Source organism: Pogona vitticeps, chromosome 1 (assembly GCF_051106095.1).
Source record: "Pogona vitticeps strain Pit_001003342236 chromosome 1, PviZW2.1, whole genome shotgun sequence".
NCBI lineage: Eukaryota > Metazoa > Chordata > Lepidosauria > Squamata > Agamidae > Pogona > Pogona vitticeps.
Genome location: NC_135783.1, coordinates 166936232 through 166956897, shown reverse-complemented (window position 1 = coordinate 166956897; position 20666 = coordinate 166936232). Strand labels below are relative to the sequence as shown.

The 20666-nt window shown below is 43.2% G+C and overlaps 1 protein-coding gene across 4 annotated transcripts in view; it reads left to right on the top strand.

Moving 5' to 3' along the window:
* The window catches only part of COL4A2 (collagen type IV alpha 2 chain), a 410505-nt gene that overhangs the window by 348965 nt on the left and 40874 nt on the right, over window positions 1-20666 (top strand). For all 4 annotated transcript variants that reach the window (XM_072992602.2, XM_072992648.2, XM_072992721.2 and 1 more), the window contains 4 exons: window positions 3354-3515; window positions 3613-3711; window positions 5715-5861; window positions 7585-7701. In XM_072992602.2, the coding sequence (XP_072848703.2) occupies window positions 3354-3515; window positions 3613-3711; window positions 5715-5861; window positions 7585-7701 (525 nt within the window). The remainder of the gene's footprint in view (window positions 1-3353; window positions 3516-3612; window positions 3712-5714; window positions 5862-7584; window positions 7702-20666) is intronic.

Below are 20666 nucleotides of genomic sequence, written 5' to 3'. Positions count from 1 at the left end.
GATCTTAGTTTTTTTGATGTTGAGCTTCAGACCCTTTTTTGCACTCTCCTCTTTCACCCTCATTAAGAGGTTTTTTAATTCCTCCTCACTTTCTGCCATCACAGTGGTATCATCTGCATATCAGAGGTTGTTGATATTTCTTCCTGCAATCTTAATTCCGGTTTGGGATTCCTCCAGTCTGGACTTTCGCATGATGTATTCTGCATATAAGTTAAATAAGCTGGGGGACAATATACAGTCTTTTCATACTGCTTTCCCAATTTTGAACCAATCAGTTGTTCCATATGCAGTTCTAACTGTTGCTTCCTGTCCCACATATAGGTTTCTCAGGAGACAGATAAGATGGTCAGGCACTCCCATTTCTTTAAGAACTTGCCATGATTTGCTCTGATCCACCCATAGTCAATGAAGCAGAAGTAGATGTTATTCTGGAACTCTCTGGCTTTCTCCATAATCCAGCGCATGTTAGCAATTTGGTCTCTAGTTCCTCTGCCCCTTTGAAATCCAGCATGTACTTCTGGCAGTTCTCAGTCCACATACTGCTAAAGCCTACCTTGTTGGATTTTGAGCATAACCTCGCTAGCATGTGAAATGAGTGCAGTTGTACAGTAGTTGGAGCATTCTTTGGCATTGCCCTTCTTTGGGATTGGGATGTAGACTGATCTTTTCCAATCCTCTGGCCACTGCTGAGGTTTCCAAACTTGATGGTATATTGAGTGTAGCACCTTAACAGCGTCATCTTTTAAGATTTTAAATAGATCAACTGGAATACCATCACCTCCACTAGCCTTGTTGTTAGCCATGCTTTCTAAGACCCACTTGACTTCACTCTCCAGGATGTCTGGTTCAAGGTCAGCAACCACACTATCTAGGTTGTCTGGGATATCCAAATCTTTCTGGTATAATTCCTCTGTCTAGTCTTGCCACCTCTCCTAGATATCTTCTGCTTCTTTTAGATGGACATGATAAAGGACATTTTTGCACAAAATGTTCCTTTAGTAGCTCCAATTTTCCTGAACAGATCTCTGGTTTTTCCTTTTTTATTATTTTCCTCTATTTCTTTGCATTGTTCATTTAAGAAGGCCTTCTTGTCTCTCCTTGCTGTTCTTTGGAAGTCAGCATTCAATTTTCTGTAGCTTTCCATATCTCCCTTGCATTTTGTTTCTCTTCTCTGCTATTTGTAAGGCCTTGTTGGACAGCCACTTTGCTTTCTTGCATTTCCTTTTCTTTGGGATGGTTTATGTTGCTGCATCATCTACAGTGTTACGAGCCTCCATCCAAAGTTCTTCAGGCACTCTGTCCACCAAATCTAGTTCCTTAAATCTGTTCTTCACTTCCACTGTGTATTCATAAGAGATTTTGTTTAGATTATACCTGACTAACCCAGTGGTTTTTCCTACTCTCTTGCGTTTAAGCCTGAATGTTGCTATGAGAAGCTGATGATTAGAGCCATAATCAGCTCCAGGTCTTGTTTTTGCTGACTGTGTAGAGCTTCTCCATCTTTGGCTGCAGAGAAAGTAAACAATCTGCTTTCGGTATTGCCCATCTGGTGATGTCCATGTGTAGAGTCGCCTCTTGTGTTGCTGGAGGAGAGTGTTTGTGATCACCAGCTTGTTCTCTTGACAAAACTCTATTAGCCTTTGTCCTGCTTCGTTTTGAACTTCAAGGCCAAACTTCCCTGTTGTTCCTCTTATCTCTTGACTCCCTACGTTAGCATTCCAATCCCCTGTAATGAGAAGAGCATCTTTCTTTGATATCAGTTCTAGAAGGTGTTGTAAGTCTTCATAAAATTGGTCAATTTCAGTCTCCTCAACATTGGTGGTTAGTGCATAAACTTGGATTATTGTGATGTTGAAAGGTCTGCCTTGGATTTGTACTGAAATCATTCTATCATTTTTGAGATTATATCCCATTACAGCTTTTCCCACTCTTTTGTTGACTATGTGGGCTACTCTATTCCTTCTACGGGATTCTTGCCCACAATAGTAGATATGATAATTGTCTGAATTCAATTTGTCCAATTCCTCTCCATTTTAGTTCACTGACGTCCAGGATGTCAATGTTTATTCTTGCCATCTCCTGCTTGACCACATCCAACTTCCCAAGGTTCATGGATCTTACATTCCAAGTCCCTATGTAGTATTTTTCCTTGCAGCATAGGACTTTCCTTTCACTTCCAGGCATGTCTGCAGCTGAGCGTCCTTTCGGCTTTGGCTCAACCACTTCATTAGCTCTGGAGCTACTTGTACTTGTCCTCCACTCTTCCTCAGTAGCATGTTGGACGCCTTCTGACCTGAGGGGCTCATCTTCCAGCACCATATCTTTTAGCCTTTTGTTTTTGTCCATTGAGTTTTTTTGGCAAAGATACTGGAGTGGCTTGTTCCTGCTCCAGGTGGATCACGTTTAGTCGGAACTCTCCATTATGACCTGTCCATCTTGGTTGTCTCTGCACGGCATAGCCCATAGCTTCTCTGAATTACTCAAGCCCCTTCACCATGACAAGGCAGCAATCCATAAGGGGTTGTCTCCAAATAGTGGTTTTTTAAAAAATGGGTTTTTGTAAAATTAGTGCTGCAACAGATTAGAACTCATTTAGGAAGAATGAAAAAAATTAAAAAGAGGCAAAGGGAAGGAATGGTCTCAGTGCAAACTGCCAATTAAGACCTTGTTAGTTCAGTAATAGCTGTTGAAGCTCAGTCTAAACACATCCAAAGGTTTCTCTGCTTTTGCCCCGTTGACTCCTGCAACATAATTGTTTGTATTCATCTGGATGGCTAAAACCATTGGTCAACCAGCATGAAAAACTTCGAATCAAACTGAGTGTTTCCCGCTATGTAGTCACACCCTCCAACAGACAGATGTAGCACTAGTGTTCAAAAGTCTTTCTGCAACTATTACGTCTGTTCCTCCTTAACATAGTTTTTTAATATTAAAAATATGGAAGAAGTCACAAATTTACCAGGTGGATTGTCTGGATTGTCTGTAGAGTTCCATTTACAAGACTGGGTGAGTGCAAAATAAAGCCCTTTCTGGAAGTGTTCTGAATCAAAATCCAGAATTTCAGCACCTATGCATATACACAAAAGTCCCATTCAAGCAGTCAGCTGTGCCTTACTCTGTGTAGAGTTAAACGCATGGTGATGATGCGGACATGCATATCAGTATTGGCTTGTCATTTTTTTAGAACAGTGATGGAAAGGGCTTTCCCATTAAAAAAGAATAATGTTTCATAATACCCAAGTTTTCTTGTTATATAGGTGCTATAAGTAATATAGTTTACCTCTTTGAAGTAGTGAAGAGTGTTGCAAGCTTTGTCTTCCAATACAAGTTCTAAACATGTGAAAACCCTACAGGTTACCCAGGAACTATAGGAATACCAGGAGCAGCTGGTCCGCCAGGTCCCAAAGGAGAGGTAGGACAAATAGGTGTGAAAGGAGTGGATGGTTCAAAAGGACTTAGAGGAGACCCAGGCCCAGCTGGACGACCAGGAATACCAGGATTACCTGGAGCAAAAGGTTAGTTGGTAAAACCCATTACTGAGAGCTACTAATTTAGAATGCTAATTTAGGCTAGTATGTAATAACACAACCATATTATTGTTTTGCCTTGAAGGATATAAAGGTGAACAAGGAGTCATGGGTATTGTTGGCATTGTGGGACTTCCTGGAGACTTTGGCCCCACTGGACCCAAAGGAGATAGAGGGCCTTCTGGTGAGTTTTTTAGTGTGCTAGTTGACTGTATTTTTTATGAAACAGCTATCTTATAAAATCGCAGCATGTAAACTAAATCAGAGCTTCCAGATCTATAACACATTTTGAATGGTATCAGCCCCATCTTTTACTTCTCAGTGTTGTCATGTTAAGGGCATATTCAATAAAGCTTCTTCTTTTCTTGCACAGAGAAGGTAGAATGTACTGGATCATCACTAACTCATTCCTCCTGTGAGGCAAAATGAACCCGTTGCAGCAAGCAATGGATCTTGACCAGCATGGCAGAGAAATGGAAAGAATGTCTGTCCATTTCCCAAACTCTTCAGTTTATAGCTGCCTATTAATAACAGGCAGTTCACAGGCCTATTAGCAATTGGCTGGCTGGATAGCTCAGTGGTTTACATATCTGGCTGCAGAGCCAGAGGATGGAAGTTAAATTCTCCACTGTGCCTCCAAGGAGAAGAGCCAGCCTGTGTGGCTTTGGGCAAGCTGGGAATTTACCAGTCCCAGGATGTCCCCAGAAAAAGGAGATGGTAAATCACTTTTGTATATTAGAAAGACCCAGAAAGAGTCACCATAAATCAGAATTGACTTGGTGGCACATGATTATTTATTATTAACAACAAAGAAAGCTCCCACTCAGATGCTTGTTTATCTTTGCAGAGGTCCCCCAAAACTTATTTTTACATAACCTGCTCATTTTGCATATCCCCCTGTGTCATACCCATTCATTACACAGACAAATATTTATTCATTATTTACTGTTTTTAATATTTTTACACCACATTTTTCCTTCAAAAGGACCCAGTGTGGCTTACATAATTAAATAACAATATTTAAAAGATAAAAACAGGAAGTATACAAATATTTAAAAGAATCATATAAATACTGTGTTAAAACTGATAAACAAAATTAACATCAAAAACATATTCAGAGCAACAAGGCACAACACTCCATTGAAAAACCCCTCTGAGACAGTCACTCATTAAGGCAAAGCCTGTCTGAAGTGAAAAATCTTTGTCTGCTTGTGGAAGAACAGCAAAGATGCAGGAGGGAGATCCAGAGTGCTGTATGAACACTGACTGCATAGCCACTGTATGGGGGTGAGGGTGGGAATGGGAATGGGAATGGGAGAGAAACAGGAGGCTGCAGCAAGGTGAAACTGTCCATCTCTTCTTCCTCGTGATAGCAGGTAGGTAAGCTCAAGGCAGTGCCTCTTGGGTAAAGGAATAGAGAGAGAAGAGTTAGAGAGTGAGCAAAGTGGCTTGCTTGCGGCTGACAGACAAAAGAAAGATATGGAGCAATAAAGATCGAATGAATTATGCCTTCAACACCAATAAACCTTGGGATTAATCCAGGCCTGTCTTACCCCTGGAAGATGCCAGTGGTACTGCTGGAAGCAGGAACTTGGACTCATGAGTGCAGGGGAATGTGAAGTAACCGGTCCACATTTTCAGGACTGTGTTTTAGTTGTTAGAAGAGGGGGTTGTGTCAAATTACTAGTTTATTAAGTAAAATTCTGTGGGTTTACAACTGTGGAGCCTGCCTTTATATCTGAATCAGTGGAATTTCCTGATACTTCTTACCTATGGAGGATTTGGGGACACATACAGTTTGTTATATTTATCTAACAATTGATACGGATATACTTATTACAGCATGCTCGAACAGAATGAATTAGAGTAAGATATCTATATGACGCCTCTGCTACAGCACCTTTCCTATCCAACATTCATATCATCGTGTGATTTAGACCCTCTGCTATTTCCCCTAATTTAACATTAGTCTATTGAACAGTGACTCCTTTCAGGCTGTTAACTTCTGCCAGTGTATGTTCCTGTTTTATTACAGAAAAGTATAAAAATCTGCAGGAAACCAAAACAGAAATTGCACTACTTGCATCAAAGGGTAAACTCCAATATCAACTGCAAGAAGACAAATGGTCCAATGCAAGTTGTATACCCTGTCTGCAAAGTCAGCATCTTTATTTTGGATCTTTTTAGGATTTCCGGGACCTCCAGGATCCCCTGGACTACCTCCTGTCCCTCCTAGACTGGTTGCTGAGCAAGGGGCACCAGGTGCCTATGGAAGCAGAGGAACTCAAGGACCTCTGGGTGACATGGGCCCTCAAGGCCCACCAGGAGATCCAGGTAGGAAATGATTCTGCCTGCCATGATGGGTTCTTTTTCTCCCTGCCCTGCACAGCATTCACCTCCACTTCCAATACTCTGTGTGTGAATATGTTCATGAAGGCACATGAAGGTTTTTTTCTTATAGGATTTCTATAATTCAGGCCAACACTAATCAATTTCCTGATATGGCAAACTTCAGAAAAGATACTCCGTTTTTGTCCTATGTATTCCTTAAGCGTTAAAAAAAAATTAAAGGTGGGAGATATTTATGCCCAATATGTTATACTGTTTCCAGATCCTATTCTGTGAAGGCTAAAACATGTGAGACAGTGAAGGTTATGTAATTATCCTCTAACATCTTTCATAACTTCGTAAACTATAAACTAGCCTGCTTTTATTGGTCATAGAAAGGAAACAGTGGGCTCTGTTTGCATATTGATTTTGTAAAACTGGCACCTTTTAAAATGTGTTGCTTTGGGGACAAAGTGTTATCTGTTCAGCAGAAGGGAAAAAAGCCATGTGGTTCTTGTACACAATTTAAAGGCAATCCAAAGGCAAGCCTTCTGTATGGTGAGTTTGGGACAACTCTGTCAACATTGCCAGAGGTAGAGTTTAAAACCAGCAGTCCTGGCTTGACTTTACAGGCCTCGTTTTAAATCCTGGCATAGATATTTAGCCATGATTTTTGGAACTCTTGTGTTTTTTCTGCACCATCCATAGGTAAGTGGTGTCCTCTAGCCTGATGAAGGCCCATATGGTAGAAAAACGAATGTTTATGATTGTTAGTGGTCTGATAGAGGTATCACCTATGCTTGCCTTTCGATTGTTTGGGCCCTCACTGTTCCTGCTGCAAATGAAATCTGTGGGTAATCAAACTCTTGCTCAGAAACTAAAAAAAATGCAGTCAGATTCTGACTAGACATGAGAGCTTCATATTCGTTTCCTGGGGAAACAAATATGAAGCGTAGCACCACTCCTCACTGTGCATGTCCATTGGCAGCAACATCATGCCAGTTGCACACATAGTCCTGTCAGCACTTCTCTGCGTCTCCCCTCAGTCAACTGCTCAGCAGCTGAGGAGGGAAACTTGTCTTCCTGACAGCAGTACTAAGTATGTGATCAGTGTGATGTCACTGCTGAAGGATGTGCATTCTGCAAGGAGCCCAGTGACTGGACCCAGCTGGCTCTGGGGGGCAATAATGGACTGCCCTGGCACCTGTGCTACTGAGCTTCATATTTGTTTCCCTGGGATACAAATATGAAGCTCCCATGTCTAATTCTGACACATATATTTGGCTGCTCTGCTTATATTGGCAGTACAATAATAAAATGCTGTTTACTTCTGAAAGCAGTAGAAGTACGGTGCCATCCCTCCCTCCAAAGATTCCCCCATTTTAACTACTTGCAAGGAAGTTCAGATATCTTGCTTTCATCTTTGTCATTAAAAATATTATGTTTTCTTATAACCACCTTGAATGTTTAGAAGCTAAATGAGCTTTTGTATTCTCAAATGGTTGTGTTGGTTTTCCGAGCTGTTTGGCGATGTTCTGGAGGTTTTTCTTCCTAATGTTTCACTGGTCTCTTTGACTAGCATCTTCAGAAGACAGGAGTTAGAACTCTGTGTTCTGGTGTAATGTGTGGGATAGTTGAGTATTTGTACCTGTTGGATCAGCTTTTACTCACCCCAGTGATGATTCACTTATGAAATGGTAGAGATTCTTATTTTAACTTTATTTTTAAGGTTTTAGAGGCCCATCTGGTAAACAAGGAGTGCAAGGAAGAGGGGGAGTATCAGCATTTCCTGGCTTCAGAGGTGATCCAGGGACAGATGGCCTGCAGGGCCCAGGTGGATTCGAAGGTAAAAAAAAAAAATCCTGAAATCCTTTCCCACTTTGCATCTTCTGGAGATTTACGGTGTCTTCAGTGTAGCAAATTAATTAACTTGTAGTGTCAGAATGCACTTCAATGTGTTACCTATTCAGATACAAAACTCATTAAAATCAGTAGGGCTTACTACCAGCTAAGTGGGCATGGGATTACAGCCTTAGTTGATCAATTAAGCCACATATGTTAACATATGAAGAACAAAATTTGTCCTGATGAAAACATACACTTGGTTTTTGAAAATACATGTAAGCAGTCGTCTCTTTGGAAGAGGCATTTCATATTCTCATGTAAGTGGTCCAGCTCCTTTTATGATGATGCTTGCCACTTGCAGTTTCTGGTGGGTCCACAGATCTTCCTAGCATATAAATAAATAAATAAATAAAGTCTCCTACTAACTACTACTTCTTTTTGTAGGGTGTGGGTTCAGTGACTGTGTTTTGTTGAATTTCCCATATGAATAGTATGCCCACTGAATCACCTCAACCAAGGTTCCCTCTAATCTAGGCACACACATACCTCTGCCTCCCTCTGCACAGTTGTCTTCCTCCTCCATGCAGTGATCACATTAGGTTCCAGCCATGCTGGAACCCTGGGGGGGGCGGAGTTGCATATGCATCCAGGGGCAAAGTCATGTGTGAGAGAGGCGGAGCCCCACCCAGCAGAGTGAAAGTTAGAGAGTATGTTGAACCTAACTCTTCATTTAGGTAGAAGACAGTGTGAAACATTCGCGCCAGTGCCTATTGGGTAAGAGATATGCCCTTTTTTCTTTACTGCAAATGGCAAAACATTTACTTCATCAGAACACACGAGCACTTCCAGAAGTCACAACTTTGTTTATGATACTTGGAGAAACCCAAGCTCATATACAGTGGTGCCTCACTTAGCGATGTTAATTCGTTCCGCAAAAATCGCTGCAGAACAAAACGTTGCTATGTGATATTAAAAAGCCCATAGAAACGCATTGAAACCCCTTCAATGCGTTCCTATGGGCTTAAAACTCACAGCTGAGCGAAGATCCTCCATAGCACCGGCATTTTCGGTGCCTCTAAAGCGAGGAATCTGTCCCAAAAAACAGGGGGCGGCTGTTTTTTTCCCCGGTGACCATTTTGAAACCGCCGATCAGCTGTGCGAAAATGGGGGCTTTGCGATGATCTCTTCCCTGCGATCATCGCAAAGCGAAAATACCCCATAGGGAACATCGCAAAGCGATCGCTTTTGCGATGGCAAAAAGTCCATCGCAAAGCGATTTTGTCACTAAACGGAGTGATGGCTATGCGAGGCACCACTGTATCTGACAATATCACAGTGTATTTGAAAAGTTGCATATAACAGTAATAATAGATTGAGGTACTCAGTATGCTGTAGTGGATAGAGTGACAGACTAGGACTCATGAGATCTGGGTTTGAATTCCCACTTTGCCATTGGATGGGGGGGGTGTTACTGATAAATCCACTCCTTAAATATTTCACTTACAGTGGTGCCCCGCTGGACGATTACCCCGCTTGATGACAAATCCGCTTAACGTTGAAGTTTTTGTGATCGCAAAATGATGTTTAGATGGGGGAATTTTGCTTAATGTTGATTGGTTCCCTGCTTCGGGAACCGATTTTTCGCTTTATGACCATCAGCAAACAGCTGATCGTTGGGTTTCAAAATGGCCACTGGCTGTAGAAAATGGCTCCCCGCTGTGTTGGGATGGATTCCTCACATTACAGGTACCAGAAAATGGCCACCGTATGGAGGATCTTCACTGGACGAGCAGGTATTTCGCCCATTGGAACTCACTGAACGGTTTTCAATGCGTTTCAGTGGGTTTTTTATTTCGCTTGAGAACGATTTCGCTCTACAGCGATTTCGCAGGAACGAATTAACGTCGTCGAGCGAGGCACCACTGTATTTTGAAAAACCCTTTAGGGTCATTATATGATGTGACTTGATGATATGTAACATACACAGTAGTAGATTATGAGAGAGACAAATCAGCATGTTTTCAAATGATGTGTGCTTCTTTGTTATTTAATTTTATTTCCCTATCTTTTCCCCTCCTCCCTGTTTTTTTTCTTTTTTGGAGGGAGGGCCTATGCTCATCATTTTAAATTGATCATTATGCAGTTATCACTGGAAATGAATTCCCATTGTACAGAATATGCATTTACAATTGTGCAATATACACATTGAGATGCATTTACTTTCAAATCAAGAGTACCTGGGAGGATTTATAGCAGATAATATTCAGGTGTTATCATTGCCTGTCTGACAAATTTATTGCTTTTAATTGGGAGTTCCTGTATTGGTCAAAAATCTTGGCCTAACCAATCTGCTAAATAACAAGTACAGTAGTTCTTCTTCGCAGCCTCTGTGATTCACACTGTAGGTAATCCGCACATGTGCGGAGCCTCATTGGAATATTCTACAGCTTCTGTGGTAGCAAAAAGATACATTAGTGCAGAACCCTCCCCTTTGGTATATATACCTTGGCCCCAAGGCTGTCCCTTCAGTTTTTTTCAACCGCAGCATTGAGAGCCTCTATCGTCACTTTTGTGAGTCCTGTCTAAAATTATTAATTTCTTTTAAATCTTTTCCTTTAACGAATTGTTAATTATTCTTTTGCTTATTAATCTTTTGCAATAATGCTGTGGCCCTAGGGCTGAAGCACCCCCCCCCCCCAACCAGTTTTTCACTTCATGGCCTCTTTGGGCCCGTTAAATGCTGCATGGCCTGCAATAACAAAGTTCCACTCCCTGACAGTCACGCTAAATGTCTTTTTTGCCTCGGTGAGGCTGACCAAACCTTCTCATGCCCTCACTCCAAAACCTTAAGCATAGAGTTCTCCGGAGCCATCTCTCTAGACTTAAGCTTTGGCTTTGGGAACAGTCCCTCCAGCCTCCTAAATTTATGGCTCAATCTTTATGCAAATCCATCCCACACACTAAAGCCATGGACAAAGCTGATTCTGAAGTGACAAAACAACGTCCTTCAACCACTCCATCCCGTTCTGATCACCGAGAGTCTGCTGCACCCCAACATTGACTACCACATGGGTGCACAAGCCCAAACAGTCAACATTGAAACCTTCAACATCAAAAGTGGCCACTAAACGAAAGCCATCCACCAACGCTTCGTTGGCTCCTGAACCTTCACCACCAAAAAAGGTTGAGGTCTTACAGGTCGAAGCCTTTCAAAACTGTTTCCCCAACTACACAGCCTCTAGAGTCCAGAGACTTCATTTCTGTGGGTTCTCTGCCAGATGAGGAGGGACTTTCACCTCACCAACTGCCTCCATCGCAGTCTCCAGAATGTGAACAACGAGTCGACCAGCTCATGTTCTCTCCTACCAGCCCTCAACAATCCTTGGGCTCTTTGAGTGGATCTTCTCTGGCGGCTTCGCCTAATATCCAAGGGACTGAAATACAGCCTGAAACTGTGCCTTATTCTGCCCCAGTAGGCCTATCACCTCGGCCTCCAGCACTTCACCTAAGACACCAATCATATAAGAGCTTCCACTTGCCTTCTTGCACAGAAACAGATCATGCTCAGCACCATCACCGGGATGCCTTTTGCCCCGATTGGTGCCCAGTGGAAAAGCCCACCAAGTACTATTGACCAGTTGCTTTTCCTGGTCCAGCAGCAGTGCCACAGCATGTCTCTTACACACGTGAACCTTCATTGTCGAAGTGATCATCGCCATGATCACCAAGGATTGCCTGGCACCTACTGCCAGCCAGAGCTTAAGAAATCCAAAAAAGCCAATCACTACTCTTCGGCTTAGGGCACATTTGCGGCACCAACAAGCTATTATTTCTCCACTCGTCAAAATGACTGTGACCATTCATCTTGCTCGGTGTCACCGTCATCCCTCTATTCCACTATAATCCAATGTGGTCCATCAATGCCTCTACCGCCTCGACAGCTGTCTCAACAAGAGCAACAACTTCCATTTCACCACACCTTGACACCAACCCTTTTGATACCAATGATCCTCGGTATTGGCCATTGTCCATCCGTGCCTACAGTGGTCAACGACCCTCAATATTGACCCCTACCCATGGATGCCCCATCAATGTCAATACCAGTCAACGACCCTTGACAGCAACCGCTGTCCACCGACGCACCATCAGTGTTGACAACACAAATACTTTGAGGACCAGTCCTTTGACGTCGATGTCGATTGACGGTTGACTCAAGGCACAATGCTGAAATATCCGAACATGGCTCTAGACCCCAAACACCATCTGTATTGTTAACATCTCCAGACTCAGACCTGGCAGATACAGATCCTTCATCTCTGGCAGAGGACTTTCAAACTTATACTCAGTTAATGGTTTGCATGGCTAAATCTCTTGACCTCCAAATCCACAGACCCACGACCGAACCAGTGGATCATCTTTATGATCCCATCTCTAAGGTCACTACAACCTTAGAGATTGGATCCGTATTTCCATGCTTCCATGTGTCCATATTTCCATGCTTCCATCTCTCCTCAGCACAGCTAGGCGTTCTTAGACCAAACCAGCATCCTCTCACTTGGTGTCGAAACACACTGACAATCTCTATTGAGTGTATGACCCAAGTGCTGGCTTCTTGCAGAAACAGCCAGCCCCTAATTCCATACTCCTCCGCTGCCTCCACCATGAGGGTGGCCAATTATCAAGGGGCTATGGGTGCCTATCAACATTTTTTGGGGGGACAACATATCTACTTTATTGATGCACTCCCTGAGGACAAAAGGGTGGTAGCACAAACTTTTCAGCAGGAAGGTGTCTCTGTTGCAAAACAACAGATGCTGTCAGCCAGACATACGGTTGATGCAACTTCGAAATCAATGGCTACCTTGATAGTGCTTTGCCATTTCTCCTGGCTCAGAAGTGCTGGCCTCGCAGAGGATGTGTGTGCATGCATTGAGGACCTCCCATTCGACAGGGTAGGTCTCTTTAATGCCAAGACAGATTATATCCTTGAGAATGTCCAGAAAAGGAGGATGGCTGCCAGGCATTGGGGCATCTACCCCACATACCAGCAACACCCTCAGCGCCCCCAAAGGCATCAATCACCCTTACAACCCTTACCACCAGTTCCAGCATGAAGCTCAAAGGCAAACATCTTACATGCCCTATTACAAACAGCAACCATAAAGAGCTAAACCTCATCAACAAACTACAACCAGACACAAACCTAAACATCACATTTGATGTCTAGCCAGCTGAGATCCACATACAATTTCACACCTCCCCTCCCATCCTTTGGAAGCACTTACCTGTGTGGGAAGACATCACTACGGACGCTTGGGTCCTCTCCATCATACAAAGTGGTTACCACATAGAATACCACCACCGTCCTCCATCGTCCCATACCATCACACCCCTGTCGCAAACCTTGCAGGATGAAATTCAAACACTATTACTTAATGATGCCATGGAACCAATACCACCACATCAGACAGACAAGGGTTTTTTCTCTCATTATTTCACCATCCCCCCAAAAGACGGAGACCTATGCCACATTCTCGATCTCAGGGAATTAAATCAATACATCATTACTACCAAATTCCACATGGTTACCCTCGAGTCCGTCCTCCATCTACTCCACAAAAAGGACTTGTTTGCAGTCATAGATGTCAGGGATGCCTAATTCTACTTACCTATCCATACTTCTCACAGACCCTTTCTAAGTTTCCAACTCGGAACCCAGGCCTATAAATTCAAAAGGCTTCCATTCAGGCTTGCCACAGCTCCCAGGGTTTTCACCAAATGCATGGCCCCTGTGGCAGCATACCTCAGGATTCACAAATCCACATTTTTTCCATACATCAATGACTGGCTCCTTGTAGTTCACTCCTGTCACAAGGCATAACAAGACATCTCCTTCACCTTGTCCCTCCTCCAGGATCTCGGCCTTGCAGTAAACCTGAAAAAATCCAACTTAAAGCCTACAAGACTGGTTCATTACATAGGAGCAGTTCTAGACTCCAAACACACTTGGGCATTTCTCCCAACAGACAAATGTCTCAATTTGGTGTCCTTACCAAATACCTGACAGTTCAACCTGTCTTAGGCACTATGGCTTCCATGACTTCGGTAGTTCAACATCTTCGCCTCAAAATGAGGTCACTTCAAGCATGGTTTCTGGCTTATTCAACCTACACACCCTGCTGCGAGTCACTCCAGAACTCGCCTCCCAACTTACATGGTGGCACTCCACTCAGAACATGATGATGGGACGACCCTTTCAACAACCACACTCACAAATCCAGGTTACCACAGCCTCACTGGCTGGGGTGCTGATTGTCAGTCCCTAGAGATTCATGCCCAGTGGTCACAAAGAGAGAAGTTGCTCCATATCAATGAGCTAGAACTTCTAGCAGTAATAAAAGCTTACAAGGCCTTCAGAAATCATCTTATGGGCAGGATGGTTCAAATAGTGACAGACAACACTACCCCAGTGTGCTACATTCTCAAACAAGGGGGCACTCACTCCCCAAGCCGCCTTTGTCTTGCCATTGACCTCTGGGAATGGTGTCTCTCCCATCACATTTGCCTCACGTCAATACATATTGTCAGTCACGACAACAATCTGACAGGTGTGCTCAGTCGCAAGGGATCTCAAACCCACGAGTTGTAACTGGACCAATCTGTTTTTCTCTCCCTGTGCAAACATTGGGGCACACCCTCCATCAACCTCTTTGCCTCCTGAAAGAACCGGAAGTGCAAACGTTACTGTTCCCACACAGGAGTTGGCAAGAATTCCCACGGAGACACATTCATCGGCCATTGGCCCAACTCACTCACCTGTTTCCACCGTTCCCACTCATCCACAAAGTTGTAGTCCGTCTTCAACAGGACAGGCCCAATGCTATCCTGATAGCCCTGTGGTGGCCAAGGCAGCCATGGTTCCTGGCTCATCAGCTGTTGTCCGACATCTATCCCCTGCCCTGCCTACCTCACCTACTTACACAACACAAAAATCAAATTCAGCACCCAGATCTCCCTGCCCTTCACCTGGCAGTGTGGAGGATTCTGCCTCCCTCATGAATATCCTTCATCAGGCAAAGAAAGCCACAACCAGGAAAGCTTATATGTACAAATGGAAAAAATTCCAATCATTTAGTGCAGCGTTATCACTACTGTTACGCTTCTGGCGCAGAGTAAATGAAGACACTTTACCAGTTCTTCTTTGACGGTTATATTTACATATATGTACACTTATATACAGGCAGGTCTCTACAGCACATCTAGAAGTATTCACACAGTCCGACAGCATGCATGGCAGAAAATCACATCAGAAGAAGAGAACATTTTACAGACACAGTCCATATTTATACATAATCTTGTCTCTGTCCAGTCCAATCGGGTTCCAGGTGACCTCATCTCTGCACCTGGGCTCTTTCTGGTTTCACCTCATTGCATCAGCTTAGGATGATTCAGCTTTTCTCTCATCTGCACATAATGGCAGCTCGTTAATGAAACATATATGGGTTCAGGCCTATAAAATTCTATACCTTGACAGCTACCTTCAACCAATGTTTCTCTTGCCACAGTTCTGTTACAACTAAAAACTAAAGGCCTTTCTTTTTCATCCCTCAAAGTCTATCTTTCTGCAATTGTTGCTTATTAGCCACCAACTTCTCCAGCAGCTAAGTTTTCAGACATCCTACTCTGAAACACTTCCTTAAAGGATTTTCACACGTGTATCCTGACGTATGCCTAGCACCACCTCAATGGTCACTGATGTTAGTCCTTCAACAACTTACTAGGGCCCCATTTGAACCCCTTGCATCAACTGACCTCAGGTTACTTACCTTTAAGATGGCATTCCTTATGACTATTAATCAGCACGATGCACTAGTGAACTGGCAGCCTTGAGATCTGACTACCCTTATCTCCAGTTTTACCCAGATAACGTTAAACTTTTTGTAGATATTTCCTTTCTGCCCAAGGTTGTCTCTCAGTTCCACTTATCCCAACCTTTGGTTCTTCTATCCTTTTTCCCATCTTCATCTACTCCTCAAGAAAAGATCCTCCATACTTTGGATGTAAGAACGGTTCTCACTTTCTACATAGCCTGTATGCAACCCTTTAGACATTCAGCTCGACTTTTTGTAAGCTATCAACTTTCTGCTAAAGGTCTTCAAGTCACCTCGCAGAGGATATCCATGTGGGTTGCTTCCGCTATTCAGCTCGTTTATCAGCTTGCTCGACTTCCAGTGCCACAAAGTATCCGTCCCCATTCTACCAGGGCATTGGCAACATCTACAGTGTTTCTTCTCTGTGTTCTCCTACCAGACATCTGTGCCTCTGCCACATGGTCACAGCCGTCCACGTTTATCAATCACTATAGATTGTATGTTCAGCGGAAATCTCATGCTTCTTTTGGATGTGTTGTGTTATCATCTAACTTGGCGTGACATCTTCCTCCAGGTAAGACAGCTTGTTAGTCACCCATTGTGTGATTCACAGAGGCCATGAAGAAGAACGACAGGTTACATCCCTGTAATTGTAGTTCTTCGAGTGGACCTCTGTGATTCACACATCCTGAACTGGCCTCCCCTCTGTCACATCCTATTTGCTTTATGCAGCGATTGACCTAACTGAAGGGAGAGCCTTGGCGCCAAGGTACATATACCGGGGGGGGGGGGGGGTTACTAATGTATCTTTTTGCTACCACTGAAGCTCTAGAATATTCTGATGAGGTTCTGTGCATGTGCAGATTACCCAGAGTGTGAATCACAGAGGTCCACTCGAAGAACTACAATTGCAGGTACGTAACCTGTCGTTTTCCTGTGTTAACTTTTGTAACCATCTGCAAAAAAGATGCACTTGGCCTTTTGCCCGCTACACTAGTAGGCAGAGACACACTTAAAAAGTCTCCCCTTCCCCTGCACTGAACTGCAGAGGAAGATCAGTGACAGTAACTAGATACAATAAAGATAAGCTTTTCTGAGAGGGTATTCCATCCCACACTTCTATTTGTGAGTGATTGAGTCTGTGTCATGCAAACTGGTGCCAAGGAGGGTTTGTATAGGTATGAAAGAAATATTAGTTTCTTTTACCATCCTAACTTTGACCCCACAGTCATTTTCCTAAGGGCTCCAGTGTACCAGTTGTAGTCTCCTAGCCACCTGTAGCTTTAACGGGATTCTAATTATGGTGCTTTCTTCTTCTTTTTTTAGATTTTTATTTAAAACATAAACATAAAATACACAAATCAAAATACAATATAACTTTGTTCCCCACCACCATAGATGGGACCTCTTGCTATAATCTGCTTCTTCCATTTAAATTCTTCCTCTTCTTTTATTGTTCTCTTCTCCAGAACTGCATTGATTCTTGATTTGGAGCTTTCCCCTTTCCTTTTGTTAATACATATTCCAAGAATCTGCCCATATTTCATAAAAACTATTCTTTTTCAACTCTCCTTTCTTAACCTTTAAATTACAAGTTAATTTATCATTTAGAGCTATATTCCATATTTCACTGTACCATTCATCCATTTGAAATTCAGATTTTGATTTCCATTGCCTAGCTATTATTAATCTCGCTGCTGTTAATAAATTCGTTATCAGTTCTTTTATCATCTTATCATAATCGAAATTCTCAAATATTGATAACAAAGCAATCTCAGGATTCAGTTCTATATCTTTTCCACATATCTCATTTAATTCTTTAAAATTTTGTTTCCAAAATCTTTGTACTTTTCACATTCCCACCACATATGAAAGTATGTACCAATTTCCTTCATGGATTGCTGCCTTGTCGTGGCGAAGGGACTTGAGTAACTCAGAGAAGCTATGGGCTATGCCGTGCAGGGACACCCAAGACGGACAGGACATAGTGGAGAGTTCCGACTAAACGCAATCCACCTGGAGTAGGAAATGGCAATGCCACTCCAGTATCTTTGCCAAGAACGCCCCATGATCAGAAACAAAAGGATAAAAAATATGACGCTGGAAGATGGGCCCCTCAGGTCGGAAGGCGTCCAACATGCTACTGAGGAAGAGCGGAGGACAAGTACAAGTAGCTCCAGAGCTAATGAAGTGGTTGGGCCAAAGCCGAAAGGACGCTCAGCTGTGGACGTGCCTGGAAGTGAAAGGAAAGTCCAATGCTGTAAAGAAAAATACTGCATAGGAACCTGGAATGTAAGATCTATGAACCTTGGTAAGCTGGAGGTGGTCAAACAGGAGATGGCAAGAATAAACATCGACATCCTGGGCATCAGTGAACTAAAATGGAGAGGAATGGGCGAATTCAGCTCGGATGATTATCATATCTACTACTGTGGGCAAGAATCCCGTAGAAGGAATGGAGTGGCCCTCATAGTCAACAAAAGAGTGGGAAAAGCTGTAATGGGATACAATCTCAAAAATGATAGAATGATGTCAATACGAATCCAAAGCAGACCATTCAACATCACAATAATCCAAGTTTATGCACCAACCACCATTGCTGAGGAGACTGAAATTGACCAATTTTATGAAGATTTACAACACCTTCTAGAACTGTCACCAAAGAAAGATGTTCTTCTCATTCTAGGGGACTGGAATGCTAAAGTAGGAAGCCAAGAGATAAAAGGAACAACAGGGAAGTTTGGCCTTGGAGTTCAGAACGAAGCAGGACAAAGGCTAATAGAGTTTTGTCAAGAGAATAAGCTGGTGATCACAAACACTCTTTTCCAACAACACAAGAGGCGACTCTATACATGGAAATCACCAGATGGGCAATATCGAAATCAGATTGATTATATTCTCCGCAGCCAAAGATGGAGAAGCTCTATACAGTCAGCAAAAACAAGACCTGGAGCTGACTGCGGCTCTGATCATCAGCTTCTCATAGCAAAATTCAAGCTTAGACTGAAGAGAGTAGGAAAAACCACTGGGCCACTCAGGTATAACCTAAACCAAATCCCTTATGAATACACAGTGGAAGTGAAGAACAGATTTAAGGAACTAGATTTGGTGGACAGAGTGCCTGAAGAACTTTGGATAGAGGCTCGTAACATTGTCCAGGAGGCAGCAACAAAAACCATCCCAAAGAAAAGGAAATGCAAGAAAGCAAAGTGGCTGTCCAATGAGGCCTTAGAAATAGCAGAGAGGAGAAGGGAAGCAAAATGCAAGGGAGATAGGGAAAGTTACAGAAAATTGAATGCAGACTTCCAAAGAATAGCAAGGAGAGACAAGAGGGCCTTCTTAAATGAACAATGCAAAGAAATAGAGGAAAATAACAGAAAAGGAAAGACCAGAGATCTGTTCAGGAAAATTGGAGATATTAGAGGAACATTTTGCGCAAAGATGAACATGATAAAAGACACAAATGGGAGGGACCTAGCAGAAGCAGAAGACGTCAAGAAGAGGTGGCAAGAATACACAGAGGAATTATATCAGAAAGATTTGGATATCCCGTACAACCCAGACAATGTAGGTGCTGACCTTGAGCCAGACATCCTGGAGAGCGAAGTCAAGTGGGCCTTAGAAAGCCTGGGTAACAACAAGGCCAGTGGAGGTGATGGCATTCCAGTTGAACTATTTAAAATCTTGAAAGTTGATGCTGTTAAGGTGCTACATTCAATATGCCAGCAAGTTTGGAAAACCCAACAGTGGCCAGAGGATTGGAAAAGATCAGTCTACATCCCAATCCCAAAGAAAGGCAGTGCCAAAGAATGCTCCAACTACCATACAATTGCACTCATTTCACACACTAGCAAGGTTATGCTCAAAATCCTGCAAGGTAGGCTTCAGCAGTATGTGGACTGAGAACTGCCAGAAGTACATGCTGGATTTCAAAGGGGCAGAGGAACTAGAGACCAAATTGCTAACATGCGCTGGATTATGGAGAAAGCCAGAGAGTTCCAGAATAACATCTACTTCTGCTTCATTGACTATGCATAAGCCTTTGACTGTGTGGACCACAGCAAACTATGGCAAGTTCTTAAAGAAATGGGAGTGCCTGACCATCTTATCTGTCTCCTGAGAAACCTATATGTGGGACAGGAAGCAACAGTTAGAACTAGTCATGGAACAACTGATTGGTTCAAAATTGGGTAAGGAGTACGACAAGGCTGTATATTGTCCCCCAGCTTATTTAACTTCTATGCAGAATACATCATGCGGAAGGCTGGACTGGAAGAAACCCAAGCCGGAATTAAGATTGCCGGAAGAAATATCAACAACCTCCGATATGCAGATGATACCACTCTGATGGCAGAAAGTGAGGAGGAATTAAAGAACCTCTTAATGAGGGTGAAAGAGGAGAGTGCAAAAAACGGTCTGAAGCTCAACATCAAAAAAACTAAGATCATTACCACTGGTCCCATCACCTCCTGGGAAATAGAAGGGGAAGACATGGAGGCAGTGACAGATTTTATTTTCCTGGGGTCCATGATCACTGCAGATGGAGACAGCAGCCCCGAAATTAAAAGACGCCTTCTTCTTGGGAGGAAAGCGATGACAAATCTTGACAGCATCTTGAAAAGCAGAGACATCACATTGCCAACAAAGTCCGAATAGTCAAAGCTATGGTTTTTCCTGTCGTGATGTATGGAAGTGAGAGCTGGACCATAAAGAAAGCAGACCACCGAAGAATTGATGCCTTTGAATTGTGGTGCTGGAGGAGGCTCTTGAGAATCCCCTGGATTGCAAGGAGATCGAACCTATCAGTTCTAAAGGAAATCAGCCCTGAGTGGTCACTGGAAGGACAGATCCTGAAGCTGAGGCTCCAGTACTTTGGCCATCTCATGAGAAGAGAATACTCCTTGGAAAAGACCTTGATGTTAGGAAAGTGTGATGGCAAGAGGAGAAGGGGACGACCGAGGATGAGATGGCTGGACAGTGTCTGCGAAGCAACCAACATGAATTTGACACAACTCCGGGAGGCAGTGGAAGATAGGAGGGCCTGGCGTGCTCTGGTCCATGGGGTCACGAAGAGCCGGAGACGACTAAATGACTA